Below are 23,226 nucleotides of genomic sequence, written 5' to 3' on the forward strand. Positions count from 1 at the left end.
ACGCATTTAATGACACCACTGTGCCTCTGGGAGACAACAGGCACTTCATAGTTCACATGAAGAAACAAGACAATCAAGTACAGAGCCAGACCCATGGAGGCACAGGGAGCTGCTAACCACAAGGTCAGTGGGTTGACTCCCCCCCACCCCCTTCAACTGTTCCCTGGGAGAAAGGTGAGGCTTGTCTATGTCTGTAAAGATAGAAATTCTTGAGAATTCAAAGGGACAGTTCTACCCTGCCCGACAGGATTGGTGTAAGTGAGAATTGACAATATAGCCGTGACTTTTGTTTTGGTTAACAGACTGAGAGAAAGATTGAATATGCTTCAGACTATGTCGGAGCCAGCCGACGAGTCGAACAGTCCTGAAAGGGGGAGTGAGGATTAAGGGAAAAAAGAGAGACAGAAAGTATTGGGAGGGCAACAGTCTGATGGACTGAAGCACTTGAGTTTATTCTATACACTCTTTATACACATAAAGAAACAACCCGGGGTTAATTATCTCACTGTTAAGCAAGCACATTTGATACACATAGCAACTCTATCTTCTGCCAAGCCAGACATCCTTGAGAAAATTAAGCCACCTGTTTTTCCCAGACCTTGCATACATTCTTGTCCTTGACAGTCTGTTTGAAACGTAAAGTCACAGAAGAAATCAGAAAACACTGACACATAGGTCATGAGACTTCTCAGCCATTTCAAGGCTGAGTCTTAATGGCCTTGAACAAGTCTAAATCAAGATCAAGTAAACAAAACTTTTCAAAAATTGAAGGAAAATCTATAAGAGTAAATTTATGGAAGTAGATCTTGCAATAAGAACGAATCATGGGTTGTCCAAGACTGCTATGAGATCATAGATTATGTAAGCTATGTAAATTGGTTTATGTAATTTGTTTTTCAAGTTCTAAAATCTGGGAACCATGTGACTGATTATATTTTCTCTCTATAAATGTCAGGAGGCTCAGCTTTTTCATCATTGTCAGGCTTCAGCATGATTGCTTCTCAGTTGCTGGCTTACGTGGCAATTTTGGTCCTCTGCATTGTCAAAGTTAGTACCTTGGACACTTTCATTGCGGCTGTTTATGAGCATGCAGTGGTAATACCAAACATCAGCCTAATTCCAGCGAACCATGAAAAGGCATTGGCATTAATGAATCAAAATCTGGATCTTTTGGAGAGAGCCATCTCATCCGCAGCAAAGCAGGTACTATCTCTTGAGTGTGCTGGATTCTTTATAGATCAAGGGTGTGGTTTTAGGGACTAGGTCACTGCCAGAGTCTATTATGTTTTGAAATTATATATGTGGGGGCTCAAAAAATTTGAGGAAAGCGGACATTAAAATATAATGGAATTTCTCCACCAGTTTTTGAAGCATCCCTCCTATGTGTAAGGTAGACTTTAAGTTTTACTTTCTTTTAAAAAAATCATTTTATTGGGGAGCTCATACAGCTCTTATCACAATCCATACATCCATCCATCCATGTGTCAAGCACATTTGTACATATGTTGCCATCATCATTTTCAAAACATGACTCTCCACTTGAGCTCTTAGTATTAGCTTCTCATTTATTTTCCCTCCCTCCCCCACCTTCCCTTCCTCATGAACCCTTGGTAATTTATAATTTTTTTCATGTCTTACCCTGACTGATGTCTTCTTTTCACCCACTATTATGTTGTTCACCCCCCTGGGAGGGGGTTATATGTAGATCATTGTGATTTGTTCCCCCTTTCTCCTCCCACCTTCCCCTTACCTTCCTGGTATCACTATTCTCATTAGTGGTCCTGGAGGATTTATCTGACTTGGAATCCCTGCGTTGCAGGCTCTTACCTGTACCAATGAATATCCTCTGGTCTAGCCCAATTTGTAAGGTAGAATTGGGGTCATGATAGTGGGGGTGGGGCAGAGGGAGGGAGCATTAAAGAACTAGAGGAAAGTTGTATGTTTCATCGGTTCTATACTGCACCCTGACTGTCTCGTCAACTCCCAGTGACTCTTCTGTAAAGGGATGTCCAAATGCCTACAGATGGGTCTCCATTCCGCACTCTCCCTCATTCACATTGATATGAATTTTTGTTCTGGGTCTTTGATGCCTGATACCTGATTCCAACAACACCTCATGATCACACATGATAGAGCAGGTAGTTTGGTTACTAAGAGGAGTATTTGTTGGACAGTGGGCTATGCACTGAGCTGCTAACAGCAAGGCCAGGAATTCTAACCCATTAACCACTGTAAAGGAGAGGCATGGGATATTTGGCTCCCATAACACTTTAAACTCTCGAAACCCAAAGGGACAAGTTCCACTCCTAAGGAGTCTCTATGAATTGGTGTCAACCCCATGGCAGTCAGTTAGATAGAGCAAGGGTGTGGTTTTAGGGACAAGGGATTTGGTTTTGAAAGTTACTTTGATTTTGAAGGTTACTATGTTTTAGTATTTGTCTGTCAGTTTGTTGCACTTTGGTTGCTTGTGTGCTGCCCAGGTGCTAAAACCTATGGCCGTGGTGTTTCAGATTCTAGCAGAATCCCCCCGGGTGAAGAGGGGTCTACAGAGCGTCCAGACTAAGAACAGACTATGAAGAAGGGACAGGCTGCCCACTTCGAGGAATTAGCCACTGAAAACCTTATGGATTCCATTGAAATATTGTTAGTTACTGGAAACCTAGTGAACAGAAGCTGAACACTGTCAGAAATAGCACAAGAACGTAAACCCCTCAGGCTGGAAGGCACTCAAAATATGAGAGGGGCAGAGTCGCCTTCCCGAAGTAATCAACCCGAAGGAGGTGGATAGAATAGAGCCTCTAGGACCTTCATTTGTTGGTGGGCTATGACTCAAGATGGGGGAAAATAGCTGTACACATCAATATTTGGAATGTGGCGTGTATACAGTATGGACCTAATATTCTAGGCATTAGTGGGCTGAAATGGACTGATACCGGCCATTTGGAACCAGAAAATCATATGGCTTACTCTGCCCAGAATGACACAAGCAAGAGGAAAGGAGTTGCCTGTATCACCAAAAGGACATTTTCAGACTGATAATGAGTTTAAGCCAGATTCAGAAGAGGATGAGGAACAAGGATATCATTGCCAATGTCAGATGGATCTTGGCTGAAAGCAGGGAACACTGGACATATGCTTACTTGTGTTTCCTTGACTGTGCAGAGGCATTCCACTCTGAGGACCATCACACACACTGGGTAGCCTCGAGAAGACTAGCAATTCCAGAACACTTCAATGTGCTCCCGGGGAACCTGCACAGGAAGCTAGAGGCAGTTGGGCCAACCAAACAAGAGCATGCTGCATGGTTTAAAATCAGGAATTGTGTGTGCCAAGGTTTTGTCTTCTCACCATACTTCAATCTGTTAGCTGAGCAAATCATCAGAGAAGTTAGCTTATATGAAGAAGAAAGCTAGATCAGGACTGAAGGAAGGCTTACTAATAACCTGCATTATGCAGATGAAACCACCATTCTTGCTGAAAGTGAGGAGGACTGGAACACTCCAGATGAAGATCAAGATTGCAGACTCAGGACGTGACAAGCCCTGCTCTCAGGCAGAGTTCAGTGGTATGTGTTGTTGTTTTTTTGGAGGGGGACGTAGGTTTTCCTGTATCTGAAATCCAGGATAGGTAAAATGATAGAGACACCTTTTTAAAGTGTTGAAAAGCAAGGATGCTGCTACTTGGAGGGTTAAGGAATTTTCATGGAATTTTCAATTATTTCCTATGCATGTGGAAACGGGACATTGAATAAGGAAGATGGAAGGAGATGGACACATTTCAACTATTTATCGAAAGTATCATGCACTGCCAAAAAGACAAGCAACTTTGTCTTAGGAGAAGCACAGCTAGAATGCTCCACAGAAGCAAGGAGGACAGACTTTATCCCATGTCCTTTGGCATGTTAACAGGAGAGAGACCAGCCCCTGGAGAAGGACATGGTGCTTGGTAAAGTAGAGAGGCAACATAAATGAGGAAGGCCCTTGATTGGTTGACAGAGTGGCTGCAACCATGGACTCAACATAGAAATAATTGTGAAGATGGCACAGGGCCTGGCAGTATTTCACTCTGTATGAGTGGGAAATGCCGCAATGACACCTAACAACAACATTTTGAAGAACAATGCTTTCTGTGATAAGATAACGTCTATGCAAATGCAAGGAAACCCACCCAATGCAATCATTATTCTTTAAATATGTGCCCCAACCCTTAACACTAGCGAGGAAGAATTGAAGAATTCTACCAATGTTATTCAGTCTGAAATTGATCAAGTTTGCCATCAAGTATTAGTAATTGGGCTGCCAAAGTTAGTAGCAGAGAGGAAAGAACAGTCCTTGAAAAATATGGCCTTCATGATAGATGGACATTGTATGATAGACTTTTGCAAAAGCAGCGATGACTTCATCACCAATAACTGTTCAATAACACAAAAGGAGACTACACACGGGGGCGTCTCCATATAGTGTACACGGAAATCAAATCAACACCATCTCTCGGGAAGAGATGATGAAGAAGCGTCATATTAGCAGCTACAATCAGGTCAGGAGTTGACTGTGAATCAAACCATCAATTGCTCATATGTAAGTTCAGGCTGAAGCTGAAGAAAATGAAATCAAGTCCATTAGAGACAAAATCCAACCTTGAGTCTATCCCACCTGATTCTGAGACCACCTCAAGAACAGATTTGGTGAATTAAACACTGATGATGGAAAAGCTGATGAGCTGTGGGAGGACATCAAGAACATCTTAAACGAAGAATGCAAAAGGTCATCAAAGGCAGGAAAGAAAAGATCCAAGTGGGTTCCAGAAGAGACTATGGAACTTTCTCTTAAGCATAGAGGAGCTGAAGCAAATGAAAGAAATGATGAAGTCAAAGAGCTGAACAGAAAATTTCACTGGCTGTGATGGTTTCGACCTGCTACGCCATGATTCTCAGTAGTTCGGTAGTTATGATATGAGAACTTCAAAAAGTTTATGGAAAAACATCATTATCTTTTAATTCCATTTTTTTTCACAAACTTTGTGAAATCCCCAACTATAGTCACACTCAATTTTGTGATCTGCCATGATCACTCTCTACTTTCACATAAATCCATTTTTCACATAATGGCTTGGATTTTGGAACCCAATTATCTTGATAAGTGAGGCGTGAGTATGAAGTTTAAAGATAGAGGAAGCAAAGACATATAACACAAAGAAAACAATCCTGAGTGAAGGCATGTAAGCAGAAGCAGGGCCGGCAGACTCAGAAAAATATCTTTTTTCTTGAAAGTAGTTTGAAAGAATGAATAAGATGCAGATGGGCTGAGATACTTCTGAAAGGGGATTCCTGGGTGACACAAATGGTTAGGGAGATCTACTAACTGAAAAGTTGGTATTTCAGGTTGACCCCGAGGCACCTAGGAAGAAAGGCTTGGCAATCTACTTCCCCAAAATTCACCCATCAAAAAGACTGTGGACCAGCATGCTACTGGCACATATGGAGTCCACGTGAACAGGAGTCAATGACAAATGGCAGTTCTTCAAAGAATGATAGTGGCAGAAATGTGGCCCGGGTCCTTCGCTTTGATTGCTTACTTACTTGAAAAATGTATTAATTAAGCTTTATTTTCACAGGGTGCACATATTATTGTGACTCCAGAAGATGGGATTTATGGCTGGAGGTTCATATCAAGGAACGCTATCTACCCATACTTGGAAGATATCCCAGACCCTCAAGTGAATTGGATTCCTTGTAATGACCCCCACAGGTAAAGAGCCAGTTTGTGAAACATTCCACCATGAACATTAACTTGTTTTGCCTAGGAAAATGTTACTGATCATTATGGAATAAGATAGACTATTATTTCCAAATTTCATGGTAGTTTTCACTATTTTCCATTATTCTATGGATATATTAAAGGAACCCTGGGACCACCTGGTATTAGGCATTGAGCTGTTAACTGCAAGGTTAGTGATTTAAATACACCATACTCGTTAGGGAGACATGAAGCTTGCGGCTCTCATATAGATTTACAGTCTCAGAAAACCCATCTGCCTTAGCAAATGCATGTTCCTCCTTCCTTCCATTCTTAGTTGTCCTAGGACAGAGCTCTGTACTCATTAAAGATCCAGCAAACATGGATTAAGTGATGAACTAATTTTAGGCTCACATAAGCAAATGTCATTTTTAAAATCTTGAATTATGAAATCATAATTCATGTGGCCTGACAAAGAATTTAAGGGCCTTTTCTAGGTCTAAGAAATGTCATTCAAATAAAAATTTATTACTTCTCACAGTACACTTCCATGATGAACACGATAGTAGGAAAATATGTTTGTAATTAGGACTGTTTCAGAAATCCAACACGTAATGAACCTCTTCAAGTAGTTCCTTGTATTTTATTAGTCTGTGAATTACAGCTATTAATTCACGCAAACAAAGAGGGGTATGTCAAATTTAGTATAAATGCATAAAAATAATACTTTTCTAGATATGGTGCCCAAGAGTCTACTCTTCTCCAAGGGTCTGTTTCATAGGCAATTGCTATGGTGTTGCTTCTGTAAGTTGTACGAAGTTGTCTTAGATGTGTTTGCTATGCTTTGATACCCAGGGAATTGTCCACTATCCATTGCCTACTGCATTTCCTTTCATTGACATTAAATTGTTTGGCCTTCTCGGTTAGGTAACAACCATTTATTGTGTCAAGGTTGTGGCACTAGCAGTGATTCTAAACCTTCCTAATGCTGTGACCCTTTAATACAGTTCCTCATGTTGTGGTGACCCCAACCCTAAAATTGTTTTTGTTGCTACTTCATAACTGTAATTCTGCTACTGTTTTGAATCGTCATGTAAATATCTGATATGCAGGATATGTTTTCATTGTTACAAATTGAACATAATGAAAGCATAGTGATTAATCATAAAAATATGTAATTATATATTGTGAAATATTTATTTCTAATTAGACATAAATGAAATTTTGTCTTTTTTCATAATCATTTTATTTGGGGGTCTTACAACTCTTGTTACAATCCATATATCAATTGTATCTGACATATTCATACATACATCCCATTGTTCTTTTCTAGACATTTACTTTCCATTGAGGCCTTGGGATCAGCTCCTTTTTTTGTCTTCCTCCCCTCCCAACCCTTGTGGCTCCTTGATAGATTGCAGATTGTTAATTATTTTCAAATCTCCCACCGACTACTGTCTCCCTTCTCCTCTGGTTTCTGTTGCTCTTCCCCCTGGATGGGGGTGTGTGGTTATGTGTCATTCATTGTGATCAGTGTCCCCATCCCTCCTGACCTCTTCCCCCTATCCCCATTCCCTTTTGTTATCTCTATTCCCATTCCCGTTCCTGCGTTCCATGGGTTGTGAGTTTTAGCTCTTGTCTGTACCTATGTACATGCTCCCGTCTAGAATGGGAGGCAGCATTGGGGTCATGATAGCAGGGCGTGAGGAGGCCTCAAGGGATCAGTTGTATAGTGTGTGCCCCATTAGTGCTCTACTGCACCCTGATTGACTCAGCCTCTCCCTGCGAACCCTCTGTGGGGATGTTCCATTGTCCACAGATGAGCTTTGGGTCACTGCTCCAACTCCCCTCCATTCTCAACAATGCATTTTTGTTTGTTTGTTTACTGTTTGTTTTGAGTCTTCTGATGCCTGTTGCCCAGTCTTGATGACACCTCACAAGTGCACCGCTGGAGTGCTGCTTCTATATGGGCTTGTTGCTTCACTGTTGGATGGTTGCTTGTTTAACTTCAAGCCTTTAAGATCCCAGATACTATATCTTTTAATAGCCAGACGCCATCCTCTTGCTTCACCACATCTGCTTATGCACCCATTTTGTCTTCAGTGTATAGTGTGTGTGTTTGTGTGTGTGTGCGCGTGCATGCATCACAGAATGTCAATGTGCTAGAACAAAGTGTTCTTGTGTTGAGGGGAGGTATAAGCCGTGGCCCAGGGCTCATCTGCAGCTTCAGTGTATGGCTTTATAAATATATGTACATAGGCCAATACCATGATTGTTATGGATTGATGTATTTACATAAGTGCACACTTCTGTTAATTTCCCTATCTATGCCTTGATGTAGCACGGGTAACAGTCCTCACACCGGAAACTCGAACTCATCTGTGGGAATATCTCCATGTGGGCAGACCCACCTGGAGACGGATAGAGGAGCAGTGTCTTGGTCCTAAGATGGTCGGAAATATGTGCTTTCTGATGGTCTTAGGCAACTCCTGTAGGGTTGCGACCCACAGGTTGAGAACCGTTGCACTAGGGGATACATGTGGCAGAGGATGCATTTTCTCATATGCAATTTAATTGTTTTCCTGGGATAATACATAGTACTGGTTACTATGATGAAGAAAAAGGAATTAAGCCTTCACATATTCTCCAGTATTTCCATCTTCCCATGCCTGTTAGTACTACCGCCGACTGGGCCTCCACCTACCTGGACCATTGCTGTCACTTCTGAGCGTTTCCTCTCCTCCTCTCACTCACCAAGCTGGTTCCTTTTGCACTCCATGACTAATTTTCATAAAGGAAAATTCCAATGTCTGTCCTCAAATGGAATTTTAATGGCACTTCTTTGTCTATTAAATTTGGAACAGGTTTCTTAGCTTCTTGTGGAAACTTTCTTATGTTGTGACATTGAAATGATCTTTTAAATTTCCCCCTTTATATTTTTCCTGTGAAGTGTACTTCTCCTCCGGCCAGATATACTAGTTCTCTGAACAAAACAGTCCCTCTCTTTCACCAGTGTTTTGATTCATTCATTCGAACATACTTGAATTCTTTTCTGCCAAGCATTGTGTTTGGTTCCATGAGCAGGAGTGGTAGATGCTTGCCCCATGATGCCTACTGAATATGAGAACCATTTTAAGATGAACACATATTTATACATGAAAGTGGGATGATAGATTATGATAAATGCTATGAATTAGGGGAAACAAAACAAAAACAGTCTTGGTCATGTCTTATGTCAAGGTAGCCAGCCCCTAACAAATCATCACAGACCCAGTAGGCACAATTGCACAGCAATAACAAGTAAAGATTATAGAAAAGTCATAGAGAATAGGAGAGATAGAGAGAGATTGAAATAATGGAGGCAGATACATTTCGTAATAGCATGTTCACCTCAGCTCCTCTTGGTGGGATGGAGGAGGAGAGAGGGCAGGAGATACAGGAAGGGGAAGGAGAACAAGGGGAGAGAGGACTGGGAGTGAGGACCAGGGGAGAGAGACCGCAGAGAGAGGGGAGGAGAGAGCACTGGGGGAGAGAGGGACCAGGAACCAGGGAAGAGAGAGGTCTGTATTGTTAACCAAGGCTTATATACCTTTGGGGTGTATGCAAGCCTCCTAATTACAGATAAAGACATACATCACAGGAAGGGGTTGTACTATAGGTAATACAGTAATGGGAGGGGGACAGATCTAGGGGTATCCACACAATAGGAAGGGGAGGGATTAGAGTATACATGTGACAAGATGGCGAATGATAGGTTTAGGATGGCAGCCTAACTTTGGATGACACTGAGCAGGTTTCACCTGTTCTTTGGCTCTCCATGGAAACAACTATTATACATATCAGTAGGGTGTGAATCCTACCCACAGTGGACCAGACTGATGTCTGAATGCCTTCAGGGAGACTATCTCTAAGCATCTGACCTCCCACCACGTGCTGGCAAACAGCCTCTAATGTTTGGCATATCATTGGGGGAGACAAAGCTGTGGAAAAATCTTTTTATATCCCACAGTCTTAGCCTAGAATATTGTGTATGTGTGTGTGTGTGTGTATATACATAGTCAAATTCCCACAAATATGTTTTCTTCTGACTTCTCTTCTTGCCTTAATCCTTTTGTCACCTATGTCATTTAGAGGTTATATTGTAAATATTAATAGTTACATAATTAGATAACTATCATGCATTTCACTGAAAGTTAAGTTACATGAGGCATCAACGAAGTCCACATGGAAGAAGCACACCAGCCTGCACGATCCAGGGGTTTTAAATAATAAAACCCAAATTCTGTTTACACCTGGTTTTCAGAAGGCTATGACGACAGTGAAACCCCCAAATCCACTTGCAGTGTCCTCGGGTGGATTCAGCCGCCAGTGAATCCCCTCTGAGCACAGTCAGGGCACCTGAGTAGCTTGCTGTCAGTCGGCAATGTAAAGTCAATTATGGCAGATGTAGTTGGCTTCAAATGTGATGCCTTCTTATTTGACCTGCCTTTGGACCCATTTTAAAGTTGTTTTAGATTTTAATATTTTCTGCTGACTTTCTGATTAAAGTTTTTCTATGTTTTTTGTCTGGCATTTTTCTTGTTTGTGTTTGGTGTTTTGTATGATTTTCTGAATTAGAAATCCAGGATTAGGAGCCCCACAGAGATAGTCACTGGATTGATAATTGCTGAGGGGCACGGCAGGGGAGCGCCTGGTGAGACGGGAAGTTAACCACAGTGAGCACGAGAAGAAGACATCCTGAAATTGACATTGGCATTGACGGCACAACTCTTCTTAATATGATTGAACAACTAAATTGTATGATATGTTAAGTATAGGCTAATAAAACCATTTTTTAAAAGGTAAGCTTTATGTTTTCTTTTTCCATGTCCAATGAACTCTTGCTAGGTTTGGCCGTACCCCAGTGCAAAACAGACTCAGCTGCCTGGCCAAGGACAACTCTATCTACGTTGTAGCAAATATTGGGGACAAGAAGCCATGCAATGCCAGTGACCCCCAGTGCCCCCTGGATGGCCGCTACCAGTACAACACCAATGTGGTGTATGATTCTGAAGGGAAATTGGTGGCACGTTATCATAAGGTAGAGTCAATTTTCAAATAATTCATTTTACAAAATAAAAGGAGCTAGTAGAAAGAGTATCGTTACTGTAATCAATTTAAGTCCCGCTGCCATTGAGTCAAGGCTGACTCATAGCGACCCCCCACCCCGGTGGGTTTCTGAGAATATAACTGTTTATGGGAATAGAAAGGCCGACCCTTCCCCTGAGGAGATGCTGAAAGTTCCCAATAGCCGACCACGCGGATTACAACCCAACGTGTAACCACTACACCGCTAGAGTTACTATAATGGTAATAATAAGCTTATTTTAGAACCAAAACAGACAAAGTCAGTATAGAAAGTAATGATTCGATCACTTAAGCTCTTTTAAAGATCCTCCAGAAGTTTCTTGTTTAAAGTCGGGTGGGAGTGTGTGAGAGCCCCAGAAGCTGTCTGCACTGAAAGTGAGATCGCCTTTGTGTTCTGTCCTTTAAAAATACGTCTTGGAGATGGGCCCAGGCAAGAATGAAAAGTTCTTTACCAGACAGAGTTGGCGTCCACAAGAAAGGAGCAAAGAAAGTATTTTTTGGCAAATAGAAGTGATCTGTTTTGCTTCTAGTAAGATTCAAGAAGGCTTTGGAGCTAAGTGTTGCCCATGTATTTGTTACCTACTGAATGTGGAGGCTGAGCCCAAGGCCCCTCCTAGCGTGAGTTGCCTCTGATTCTCTATCATACGCTCTTTCCCTTGGCAGGGAGTGGCCAAGATGAAATTGGCCAACTAAGAGATGTGAGTTTGCATTAGTTTATATTCGGTGATTTTAGGGACAAGTCATGAAAGACTTTCTTTTAATTTCCCTTTTTCTTTTCTCCCTTCCTCTTCTGTGTATCACAGGAAAACCTTTTCATGAGTGAAATTCAGTTCAATTCACCGAAGAGACCTGAAGTAGTGACGTTTGATACCAAGTTTGGGAGGTTTGGCATTTTCACATGCTTTGATATACTCTTCCATGATCCTGCTGTGACCCTGGTGAAAGATTTCCATGTGGACACCATCCTGTTCCCGACGGCTTGGATGAATGTTCTGCCACATCTGTCAGCTGTGGAATTCCACTCAGCATGGGCTATGGGCATGGGTGTCAATTTTCTTGCGGCTAATTTGCATCACCCCCTGATGAAAATGACAGGTAATTTCTGAGTTTTGAAATTTTTAGGTATCTTTTAATAAAGAAAACAGAGAGTATCCTATATTTAACATGTTCCTTTCATACATGTTTTCCAGCTCCTCATTGTTGAATATCTATCTAGCAGCATACTATGGAACCAATATCATCAAGTTATTTTTTTGTAGGTTTAGGAATTTACTTATTATTTTATTCAACTTGGATATATACTATCTGTCCTTATTTCCAAATTTGAACCATTTATTACTTGGAAAGCTTTCTTCTTTTATTTTAAATTTTAAAAAATCATTTAAAAATGATTTAAAAATACTGCGGGCTCATACAATCCATCCATCCATCCATTGTGTGAAGCATATTTGTACTTTTGTTGCCATCATTCTCAAAACATTTGCTTTCTACTTGAGCCCTTGGTATCAGCTCCTCATTTTCCCCTCTCTCCCCAAACCCCTCCCTCATGAAACCTTGATAATTTGTATATTATTATTATTTTGTCATGTCTTACACTGTCCAATGTCTCCCTTCACCCACTGTTCTGTTGTCCATCCCCCAGGGAGGGAGTTATATCTAGATCCTTGTGATTGGTTCCCCCTTTCTACCCCACCTTCCTCTTCCCCTCTTGGTATTGCTACTCTCATTATTGGTCCTGAGGGGTTTATCTGTTCTGGATTCCCTGTGTTTCCAGTTCCTATCTGTACCAGTGTACATCCTCTGGTCTAGCTAGATTTGTGAGGTAGAATTGGGATCATGTTAATGGGGGTGGGGGAGCATTAAAGAACTAAAGGAAAGTTGTATGGTTCATCGGTGCTATACTGCCCCCTGACTGGCTCCTCTCCTCCCCGCGACCCTTCTGTTAGGAAATGTCCAGTTGCCTACAGATGGGCTTTGGGTCTCCACTCCATACTCCCCCTCATTCACAATGATATGATTTTTTGTTCTTTGATGCCTGATACCTGATGCCATCGACACCTTGTGATCACACAGGCTGGTGTGCTTCTTTCATGTGCATTTTGTTGCTTCTCAGCTAGATAACTGCTTGTTTATCTTTAAGCCTTTAAGACCCCAAATGCTATATCATCTTTTGATAGCCAGGAATCATCAGCTTTCTTCACCATATTTTCTTATGCACATGCTTTTTCTTCAATGATCATGTTGGGAAGTTGAGCATCATGAAATGCCAGTTGAATAGAACAAAGTGTTATTACATTGAGGGAGTACTTGAGTGGAGGCCCAATGTCCATCTGCTACCTTAATACTAAACCTATAAATAAATATATGCACATAGATATATTTCCCCATCCTCATATCAAAATATATTTACATATGTACATGCTTGTATTTATACCTCTATAAATGCCCTTTGCCTCCTAGTTCTTTCCCCTTTTCCTTTCCTCTTGTCCCACTATCATGCTCAGCCTTCATTTGGGTTTTAGTAATTCCTCTAGGTTGCCCTTGATCAAGCCCTACCATGCCTCCTATACCCTCTTTGCCATTGATTTTGGATCACTTGTTGTCCCTGGGTTGTCCCCACTTCCTTTTCCCCGCCTCCCCCTCTTCCATGTCACCCAGGAACCATTGCCCCTATTGTTTTCTCCTCCAGATTGTTGATCCTACCTATCTTATTTGATAGACCTGCAGAGATAATAATATGCACAAAAAACAAGACAGAGCAAAACAAAGCAACAAAATAACTACAACAGCAGCAACAAAACACCAATGACCAAAAAAAGAGAAAAGAAAATTCTGTAAATAGTTCAAGGTCTGTTTGTTGACCTTTAGGAGTGTTTTCCGGTTGAGTCTGATGGGATGCTGCACCCTGGCCCCAAAGTCTATTTTTGGTATTCCCTCAGAACTTCCTTGTTCTGCCCCCCTTGCTGTTCTGTTGCACTCCTTAGTGTTTCGCCTCAGTGTGGTGGGGTCAGATTGGGAGCAATTCCCGCATTGCGTCTCCAGTGTTGTCCCCTGTAGGGCTATGGGTCAGTGAGGGATGTCGTGTCTCAGAGTGGGGCAGGACATATGGTCCTCTCTGTGCATTGGCTGCTCTGAGCAGGGATATCATCCTCAAGGATTGGTGGGCCATGATGTGCTCCACTGTCTTCCTGCCCTTTATTTGCTCCCTATTGCTCGATCAGACATGCCGCTCTCCCTGAGCTGTAGCTTCAGTACTGTCCTCAGAAGTAAATTCTGCTTTTTGGGGGGTGGGGTGCTGTCCATGTATTTAGGATTGGGGCCGGTCCCTCAGACTTCTCTATTGGGCACTCTTTCTTCATCAGCTTTTACTTGCTTTACTCAGCAGGATTTCTTTTCTACTGCCTTTATTATAATGGCGCTTTATTGAAATGTATATATTTCAATGAAGCAGTAAAATGTTAATGTTTAAAGCTTAAAGTAACAGTAATAACCATACAATCATTTTGTCTGTTAGAAAGACAAAACAAGCCACCACCACCCCCCTCCACCCCCCCACACACAACCAAAGGTTTCTAACTCGATACTCTCCCTTTCAGGAAGCGGCATCTATGCACCAGATTCTCCAAAAGCATTTCATTACGATATGAAGACAGAGGAGGGAAAACTCCTCCTCTCCCAACTGCACACCCATCCTCAGCGCCCAGTGGTGCACTGGTCCTCTTATGCCAGCAGTGTGAAAGCACACGCCCCAGGAAATCAGGAATTTAAGGGCACAGTCTTTTTTGATGAATACACCTTCGTGGAGCTCTTGGGAGTCACAGGAAATTATACAGTTTGTCAACGAGACCTCTGCTGTCATCTGAGTTACAAGATGTCTGAGAAGAGATCAGATGAGCTTTATGCCCTAGGGGCATTTGATGGACTACACACGGTTGAAGGAACCTACTATCTACAGGTGAGGCTTGGTTCAAGGGCAGGAAAGTGGTCAGAAGAAACACAAGGTATACAATTCAATTAGAATTTTGTTCAAGTGGCATTTTCAACTACTGGGACAAAGTTATGTTGCAAATTTATTTGCTGTTCATCTAAAGCTCAAATTTACCTGGGTATCTTGTATTTTTGCTCAAATTTACCTGGGTATCTTGTATTTTTATTTGCTCATGGGTCCTGGTGGCTTAGTAGGTTACACATGGGGCTGCTAACCCCTAGACAGCTGAAGGAGGCTGGGAATAAGTTTGGAGTGGCAGATGCTGTATAATTAAAAACAAACAAACCAAATTCATTGCTACTGAGTCAATTCTAAACCAAAAGGGCAGAGTAGAACTCCCCCTGTGGGTTTCTGAGACTGTAACTCTGGAAGTAGACAGTCTCATCTTTCTCCCTCTGAGTGGCTGGTGAGTTTGAACTGCTAACCTTGTAGTTAACAGCCCAATGCATAACCACTACACCACAAAGAGTGGATGTTGCATACATGGAGTAAAATGGATACAGATGGTCCCTTGTGGGATTTTACATGGCAAGATGACACGAGTTTAGATTTTATCATTCTTTCATTCTAATTGTTTAGATAGTACAGGAGACGACATCAGGTGGGGACAATGGCAATCCTTGCTCACATCGAAAGTATGTGGCTTTTCTGGATCACAGGGGCAGATTCTGATTCACCTCTAGACTCCCTTCCAAATTAAGGATTTCCTCATTGTATGTCTTGGAAGTAGGATAGAGATGGAACTATTATCTATCTAAGTCAGCTGTTCTCAACCTGTGGGTCACAACCCCTTTGGAGGTTAAATGATCCTTTCACAGGGGTCATCTGATTCAGAACAGTAGCAAAATTACAGTTCTGAAGTAGCAACAAAAATAATTTTATGGTTGGGGGGGTCACCACAGCATGAGGAGCTGTATTAAAGGGTCGTGGCATTAGGAAGGTCGAGAACCACTAGATTCTAAATGAATAAGCATTTTGGCAAATGGAATGCTCTAACAAGTGGAGTCATTAATGACTTTAGAGCAAGCAATGAGGGTGCAGTTGTCTGTGAATATAAACCAAAGAGCTAACTGGTTCTTTATGCAGTTTGTTTCTGAATGCATTTCAGGAAACCTGGGAGCCTAAAGCCATACATAGTTAGCAACATGAATTGAAAAGTAGTTTAAAAGCACCAGCTGCTCTGCGGGGAGGAAGGAGGAGCTCTCCTCTCCTCCTTTAAAACCCATGAGGGAAGTTCTACACTGTCCTTGAGGCTCACTGTGAGTCGGAACAGACTCAGCGGCTGTGAGAATGAGGAAGTTAGTTTGGCTTGTTTTACTAAACAAACGGCATAGCTGTTTCTCTAGGTCATGGGAGTTTGTGGATGACTGGCTTTGCCATGACTTACTGTTTTGTGTTCGTTTGCTCTAGATTTGTACCCTGTTGAAGTGTAAAACAACTGACCCCAGTACATGTGGTCAGTCAGTGGAAACAGCGTCCACCAGGTTTGAGGAGTTCTCCCTCAGTGGTACATTTGGAACCCAGTACGTCTTCCCGGAGGTGTTGCTGAGTGAAGTTCAGCTTGCACCTGGAGAATTTCAGGTAAGAATCTGTGACAATTCATTTCATCCATGAGACAGAAACGGGCCCAAGTGCAATACAATGAAAACTCACTATCAGAAAGTGTAAATCGCCATGGGGAATCACCAAGAACATTGAGTAGATGGAATTTTCTGTCTGAAAATTCTTAAGAATCGCTTACCATTCACTAGTATATAGGTCATGAAACTTTCATGTTGAAAATGGAGAATTGTGACCTCTTTATTAAAAAAAAGGAGTAAATAAAGATATTTATTTGGGGAGTGGGTGATATGAGAGGTGACTAGGCTGCTTAAGGTCTATCAAATAGGAAGGAGCCCCAAGAACAGCAGTTTCAGGGGCTGCCACATCAAGGACCCCTTGGGGCATTACCAGAAAGGAGATGGCCAAGCAAGGGGAAGGGCAGGGGCTCCTCGCAAGGTCTGGTGGACGTCTGGTGCCACCATGGCCATAGAAGAGAAGAGGAGAAGCCATAGTGTTTTAGAGTTCAGAAACAAGTCCTTGCCTACAGTCACTCGGCCTGGCCATTATCGTCCACCAAGTTTCCCTGAACATTTCTGCCTTCTCAGTAGAATCGGAGCCCTGGCGTTGCAGTGGGTTAAGGGTTGGGCTATTTACCACAAGTCTGTAAGTTCAAACCCCACAGCTAACCCATAGTCGACAAATAAGAGTGTCTGCTCCCATAAAGAACCAGGAGCAGTTCCATGTTGTCCTATAAGGTCACTGTGAGTCAGAATTGACTTGGTAGCAGTGGTTGGGTCAATTCAGAGGGGCAGCATAGGGTATAAGGGAGTGGGAAAATTACAAGGATGTGGGGGCTAGATCGCTGAACCACAGGGGTTTGGTTCAAACGCCCCTTCTGACTTTTATGTGGGGAGGTTCTAGCTCGTCTGACAGGAACAGATGTTTCTCATATTCTCTTGAATCTATTGCTTTCTGTTGACAAAAAAGGCTTATAAGAGGCTTCTTTAGATAGGTAAATTATAAGATATTTATTGCAAACATTTCCATAATAAATGAGTCAGTGCCAATTCCTTGACTCCATTTTGTCCTGCACACTATAACATTTCAAACATTTATGATAGAGCAGCATTTTATCCACGTCCTAAAAATACGGATCAAATGTTGCTTCTTTCATCATCTAGTTAGGCTCGATAAAAGTAATTATGGAATTATATAACACTTTTGTGGAATTAAAGTTAGATCCTCTCTACCTTTCTTTGTGCTCGCTAGGTGTCAAGTGATGGGCAATTGTCTAGCCTGAAGCCAACATCTGGACCTGTCCTAACCGTAACTCTGTTTGGGAGGTGGTACGACAAGGACCAGACATTAACTACTTCCTCAGACCTTATAGCACAAGCAAAAAGTGTACTAATGTTAATGCAAACAGTTGTCTCACACTTATTAATTTGGTGGAATAATTAAATTTTTTAGTTTACCTTTATGCTTCCTTTCTAAATAATAGAATATGAGTGTTGGAGCAAACAAGAATGCTCTGATAATCTTGGTGCCAAATAAAAGTGAATGCCCAGTCTCTCTCTTACACACACACACACACACACACACACCCCTTTTACGTAGTACAAAGCAGATAAAGAATAGCAAAATTTAGAAAAATAGAATCTTTAAAAGTGGAATAGCAATTATGCTCACTTGGTGTTTCCCATGGTAATTCAATAAGTTAATAAATTTAGAGTGCTTCAAAAAGTCTCTGATTACTGAAAAGCACTTCATATATGTTCGCTATTATAATAAAATGTGACTACAAGAAGAAAATCAATTGTAACCTGTTTATTTCTCTTTTTAAAAAAAACAGACACAAAACATTTTCTTCATTCTTGCCCTTATCATTATTCGTTCCCCATTTCCTGCTAACTTTCCCTGCTGTACCCTCAAAGAACCATTAATCCAATTACTTTCTCTATAGATTTACCTACCTTTGAGTTTATACACAGAAAAACATTAACAAAAAATTTAATTCTAATAACAATAATAAAGTAAAACAGAAACACCTCAATCAAAAAGAAATAGAAGATCATGAAAATGCAAACAAATGTAAAATGGTTCAAAAGGGAGATCAAATGATAAGGTGTTTAATTTTAACCTAACTCTATGTGCGAAAATTCACTTTCCAATGCATTTTACATGATGTTTACATCCCTGGTCTTTGGTCAGGGGGGATTCACATTATCCACCTTGCTCTAGATCAGTGGTTCTCAACCTTCCTAAGACCACTACCCTTTAATACTGTTCCTCATGTTGTGGTGATCCCCAACCATAAAATTATATTCATTGTTACTTCATAACTGTAATTTTGCTGCTGTTGTGAATTGTAATGTAAGTATATGATATGCAGGATGTATTTTCATTGTTACAAATTGAACATAATTAAAGCATAGTGATTAATACAAATCAATATGTAATTGTATATTGTGAAATATTTATTTCTAACTACAAATTAAGGAAATTTTGTCTCAAAGCATGGTATAGCATGGGTAACAATCTTTAAGCCAGGTACTCTTATGTGGGCATATCTGCATGTGGGTAGAGCCGCTTGGGGATAGAGGAGCGGTGTCTCAGTTCATAAGAGCCTCAGAAATAAGTGTTTTCCAATGGTCTTAGGTGACCCCCGTAAAAAGGATCATTTGATCCACCAAAGAGGTTGTGACCCACAGGTTGAGAACTGCTGCTCTAGATATTTTCTTAATATTTGTGGATGCTTATTTTATGCTATTTTTGATGCGCCTTTAAAACCTTCTTATTTCTTCTATAGAAAACTTTTGTGGTGTTAATGTGATACAAACAACTTACTTTAAAAATCATTTTATTAGAAGCTCATACAACTTCTATCACAATCCATACATACATCAATTGTGTAAAGCACATTTGTGCATTCATTGTCTTTATCATTCTCAAAACATGTGCTCTCCACCTAAGCCCCTGGCATCAGTTCCTCATTTTCCCTCCCCCTCCCTCATGAATCCTTCATAATTTATAAATTATTATTTTGTCATATCTTGCACTGTCTGACATCTCCCTTTACCCACTTTTCTGTTGCCCATCCCCCAGGGAGGAGGTCACATGCATATCCTTGTAATCAGTTCCCCCTTTCCAACCCACGCTCCCTCCACCCTCCCAGTATCGCCACTCACACCACTGATCCTGAAGGAATCATCCACCCTGGATTCCCTGTGTTTCCAGTTCCTATCTGTACCAGTGTACATCCTCTTGTCTAGCCAGATTTGTAAGGTAGAATTCGGATCATGATAGTGGGGAGGGAGGAAGCATTTAGGAACTAGAAGAAAGTTGTATGTTTCATCATAGCTACATCGCACCCTGACTGGCTGGTCTCTTCCCCGAGACCCATCTGTAAGGGGATGTCCAGTGGCCTACAAATGGCCTTTGGGTCTCCACTCTGCACCCCCCTGCTCATTCACAATGATATGATTTTTGGTTTTGATGATCCCTGATACCAGATCCCTTCAACACCTCGTGATCGCACAGGCTGGTATGCTTCTTCAATGTGGGCTTTTTTGCTTTTGAGCTAGATGGTCACTTGTTTACCTTCAAGCCTTTAAGACCCCAGATGCTATAGCTTTTGATAGCCGGGCACCATCAGCTTTCTTCACCACATTTGCTTATGCACCCATTTGTCTTCAGCAATTGTGTTGGGAAGATGAGCATCATAGAATGCCAGTTTAATAGAACAAAGTATTCTTGCATTGAGGGAGTACTTGAGTGGAGGCCCAATCAAACAACATACTTTTATGAAAGGCCTGTGTTCAAGTGTAGCTTTAAAAAAAAAAATCTACCTTTTTTTTTAAATGCAAAAACTAGTGAGGAAGAAATTGAAGAATTCTGCCAATGTTTTTGGTCTGAAATTTATCAAATATACAATCAACATGCATTGACAATTATTAGCAATTGAAATGCAAAAGTTGGATACAAAGAGGAACAAACAACAGTTGGAAAATACGGATTTGGTGATATAAATGAAGTAAGAGATTGAATGATAGATTTTTGTAAAACCAAAGATCTTCATAACAAGTACCCTTTTCAACTGCACAAAAGTCAATCTCACACATGGACTTCTCACGATGGAATACACAGAAACCAAACTGACTACAACTGTGGAAGGAGGCAACAGGGAAGCTCAGTATCAGCAGCTAAACCCAAACCATGGACTCTCTGTGGAGCAGATCATCAATTGCTCGTATATAAGTTTAGAATAAAGCTGAAGAATAAAACAAGTCCAGACAGGAAAGAAAGAAAAGATCAAAGTGGATGTCAGAAGAGACTCTGAAACTTGCTAAAGAAAATGGAAGTGAGATCCCTTCAGGACTAGGGGTGTGAGTGGTGATACTGGGAGGGTGGAGGGAGAGTGGTTTGGAAAGAGGGAACTGATTACAAGGATCTACATGTGACCTCCTCCCTGTGGGGATGGACAGCAGAAAAGGGGGTGAAGGGAGCCATCAGACAGGGCAAGATATGACAAAATAATAATTTATAAATTATGAAGCATTCATGAGGAAGGAAGGGGAGAGCGGGGAGGGAGGGGAAAAAAGAGGACCTGATGTAAGGGGCTTAAGTGGAGAGCAAATGCTTTGAAAATGATTAGGGCAAAGAATGTACAGATGTGCTTTACACAATTGATGTATGTATGGATTGTGATAAGAGTTGTATGAGTCCCTAATAAAATGTTTAAAAAATTTAAAAAAAGAATTTTAAAACTTTCTTATAATCAAAAAAGAGAGAGAAAAAATGGAAGAAATGATGAAGTCAAAGAGCAGAATAGAACATTTCAAAGGGCAGCGCAAGAAGATGAAGCCAAACATTATAATGAGAACTATAAATATCTAGAATTACCGTATATACTCAAGTATAAGCCAACCTGAATATCAGCAAAGGAACCTAATTTTACCACAAAAACTGAATTAAAACTGTGCTGAAAAACTCGGCTTATACACGAGTATATATGGCAATAAAGTCAAAAGGGAAGAGCACACTCAGTATATCTTAAACCAAAAACAATTTCAAGCCTTGAGTTGAAATCTTGGAAGATTTTATGGGCAAAATATTGAATGATGGAGGAAGGCCGCGGGAGGGAGGGGGAAGAAATGGGGAGCTGATATCAGGGGCTCAAGTAGGAAGAGAATGCTTTGAAAATGATGATGGAGGTATATGTGCAAATGTGTTCGACACACTGGATGGATTTATGGATTGTGATAAGAGATCTTAGAGCCCCCAAACGTTTTGTTTTGTTTTTTTAAAGAGAGAGATGATGGAAAGAATACAGAGTCACTGTGCCTAAAAGGACTGGTGGACAGTCTACCATTTCAGGAGGTATCATATGAGCTAGAACCAATGGTACTGACAGATGTCCAATCTGCACTGGAAACACTGGCTACAAATAAGGCCCCAGGAATTAATGGAATATCATTTGAAATGTTTTAACAAACTGATGAAGCACTGGAAATACTCATTCCTCTCGGTCAGGAAATTGGGAGTACTTGGCCAACTGACTGGAAGAGACCCATATTTGTGCCAAATCCCAAGCCCTAGAGAATGCTTAAACTATAGAACAATATCATTGATGTCATATCCAAGTAAAATTTTGCTGATGGTCGCCTGACAATATTTGCAGCAATACTGTGACAGGGAACTACCAGAGGTTCAGGCTGAATTCAGAAGAGGACATGGAACAAGGGATATCATTGCTGATGTCACATGAATCTTGATTGAAAACAGAGAATACCAAAAAGATGTTTACTTGTGTTTTGTTGACTATAGAAAGACATTTTCCTATGTGGCCCCTGACAAACTATAGATAATCTTGAGAAGAATGGAAATTCCAGAACACGTCATTGTGTTCATGCATAATTTGTCCATGGATAAAGACACAGTTGTGTGAACAGAATATGGTAATACTACATGCTTTAAAATCAGGAAATTGTGAGAATGTTGCAGGACTGGCCAGTGTTTTTTCCCCTGTTGTATATGAGGTCACCGAACCAACTTGAAGGCACCTAACAATAACAAGTCATGGCAGGGAAGAGGATTATTATAGTTAAGATATATACTTTTATGGGTAATGATAGTATGGTGCTGTCCAAGTTGATGTTGTCCACATTGATGCCAATATGTTTTTAATGTTCTTCTCCGCTACATAATTCAAATGTATCACATCTTTAGTCTTCCTTATTCAATGTCCAACTTTTTTTTTTTTTTGCTGTGTAATCCCTCATATGCTCTGGACCCGTCACAAAGACAGACAGAAAGTGCAGGGACTTTGTATTCTTTCGCATCCTAGTGCAAACCAGAACAACGGTCAATTGTCCCAGGTCTATCAGAGGATGCTCTCAATGTCCAACTTTTACATGCACATGAGGTGATTGAAAATGTCATGGCTTGGAGCAGGAGACTTGGGTATCATGTGCTACTTTGTAATACCCTAGTTTATCCAGAATAATATGTACATATGATAAAGTTTAGCAAAATGAAAGAGAGTACAGCATATATGGGGCAGTAACTTGATGTTTTATTCCAACGCCACCACTTAAACCTAGGCGACCTTGAGTATATCACTTAATCTCTCTGTGCCTCAATTTTATCCTTTTAAAATGAAAATAATAGGATGCTTGCTTCATAAGGCTACTTTTTGTTTGTTTGCTCTTTCAATTTATTCTTACTTGGGATTTGACCCAAATGTCATGTCACTGTATCATTCATTCTCATCAAGTAGAAGTGTGCCATTGCTTCCGTTCCCCAAAATCCCATTTCTTCCTGGACACCTTGAAA

General features: G+C 41.0%; 1 protein-coding gene and 1 non-coding gene across 2 annotated transcripts; one reads left to right on the plus strand and one right to left on the minus strand.

Annotated features, from left to right (window-relative positions):
- The first annotated feature begins 990 nt into the window (after positions 1-990).
- Positions 991-17,853, plus strand: LOC142452330 (pantetheinase-like). The gene is made up of 7 exons (XM_075553712.1): positions 991-1,203; positions 5,614-5,747; positions 10,623-10,815; positions 11,666-11,957; positions 14,459-14,817; positions 16,261-16,431; positions 17,662-17,853. Exons 1-7 carry the CDS (start codon positions 991-993, stop codon positions 17,851-17,853), a joined length of 1,554 nt encoding a protein of 517 aa, XP_075409827.1.
- Positions 17,854-22,657: 4,804 nt separating this feature from the next.
- Positions 22,658-22,787, minus strand: LOC142454028 (small nucleolar RNA SNORA31). The gene has a single exon (XR_012785566.1). It is a non-coding gene; the product is annotated as a small nucleolar RNA SNORA31 (small nucleolar RNA).
- Between the last annotated feature and the right edge of the window lie 439 nt (positions 22,788-23,226).

Source organism: Tenrec ecaudatus, chromosome 7 (genome assembly GCF_050624435.1).
Source record: "Tenrec ecaudatus isolate mTenEca1 chromosome 7, mTenEca1.hap1, whole genome shotgun sequence".
NCBI classification, from domain to species: domain Eukaryota; kingdom Metazoa; phylum Chordata; class Mammalia; order Afrosoricida; family Tenrecidae; genus Tenrec; species Tenrec ecaudatus.